Raw genomic sequence first — 817 nt, 5'->3', positions numbered from 1 at the left:
ACAATGTTAAAATAGACAAAAATTACTCTACAAGAGCATCTTTTAAAATTAAGAATAAATAACACAACATGAATTAGGTTTATTTTCCTGTCCTATTCATGAATTTGAGCATTCATATGTTGACATCTAGCAGTTTCTTATGACATCTGATGAAGTCCCACTCCAACTTCAGAGAGTGGTTCTTCAGGAACCTCTGGATCTTGGTCACATGGTGATCACCGTACGATTTCAAAGTAGTGCAATATGGCCATGATGTGTTGCCACATGAAGACATATCCTGTGTACAGTGCCATCCCCACAACAGAAGCCAGCATCGAATTGAACACAGTCCACTCCCAGGGCTCCAGCACGTACAGTGCCATGAGGAGCAGGTACTGGTAGTAGAACCATGACATTTGTTTCCAGGCTGGTGCCAGTGCCATGCTGGCCATGCACTTCCCCCAAATGAGGTCGATCATCAGTCTCGACTGTTTCTTTTTGATACACAGCTTCTTTGTATACTTTCCATCTTCTTTTGATGATTTCTTCATCATTCAATACTTTGCCCATAGAATCCTTCAATACTGTAGTATATCCCTTCTGAATTTAGAGACCATCTCAAGAACATATTTGATGCATTAGACACTAATAAGGAATTGTGGGATGACATTAAGAACACCATCCATGAAGAAAGCAAAATGTTATTAAAAAGACAAGAAAGAAAGAACAGACCAACATGGATACCAGAAGAGACTCTGAAAGTTTCTCTTGAACATAGAGAAGCCATAGTAATGGGAAGAAATGAGGAAGTTTCTTTTCTTGAATTAAAATTTTCAAG

The 817-nt window shown here is 38.8% G+C and overlaps 1 protein-coding gene across 1 annotated transcript; it reads right to left on the bottom strand.

The window, feature by feature from the left end:
* Positions 1–215: 215 nt before the first annotated feature.
* On the bottom strand, positions 216–431 carry LOC102821160 (serine palmitoyltransferase small subunit A-like). The gene has a single exon (XM_006864115.1). The coding sequence runs from the start codon at positions 429–431 to the stop codon at positions 216–218; it is 216 nt and encodes a 71-aa protein (XP_006864177.1).
* Between the last annotated feature and the right edge of the window lie 386 nt (positions 432–817).

The sequence above is a fragment of the Chrysochloris asiatica genome, unplaced genomic scaffold, assembly GCF_000296735.1.
Source record: "Chrysochloris asiatica unplaced genomic scaffold, ChrAsi1.0 scaffold00060, whole genome shotgun sequence".
NCBI lineage: Eukaryota > Metazoa > Chordata > Mammalia > Afrosoricida > Chrysochloridae > Chrysochloris > Chrysochloris asiatica.
This window is presented reverse-complemented; position numbering and strand designations above follow the sequence as displayed.

Bases quoted from the DNA above. Each gene is read 5' to 3' on its own strand.
- LOC102821160 (XM_006864115.1), bottom strand. From the start codon at position 431: ATGGCCAGCATGGCACTGGCACCAGCCTGGAAACAAATGTCATGGTTC.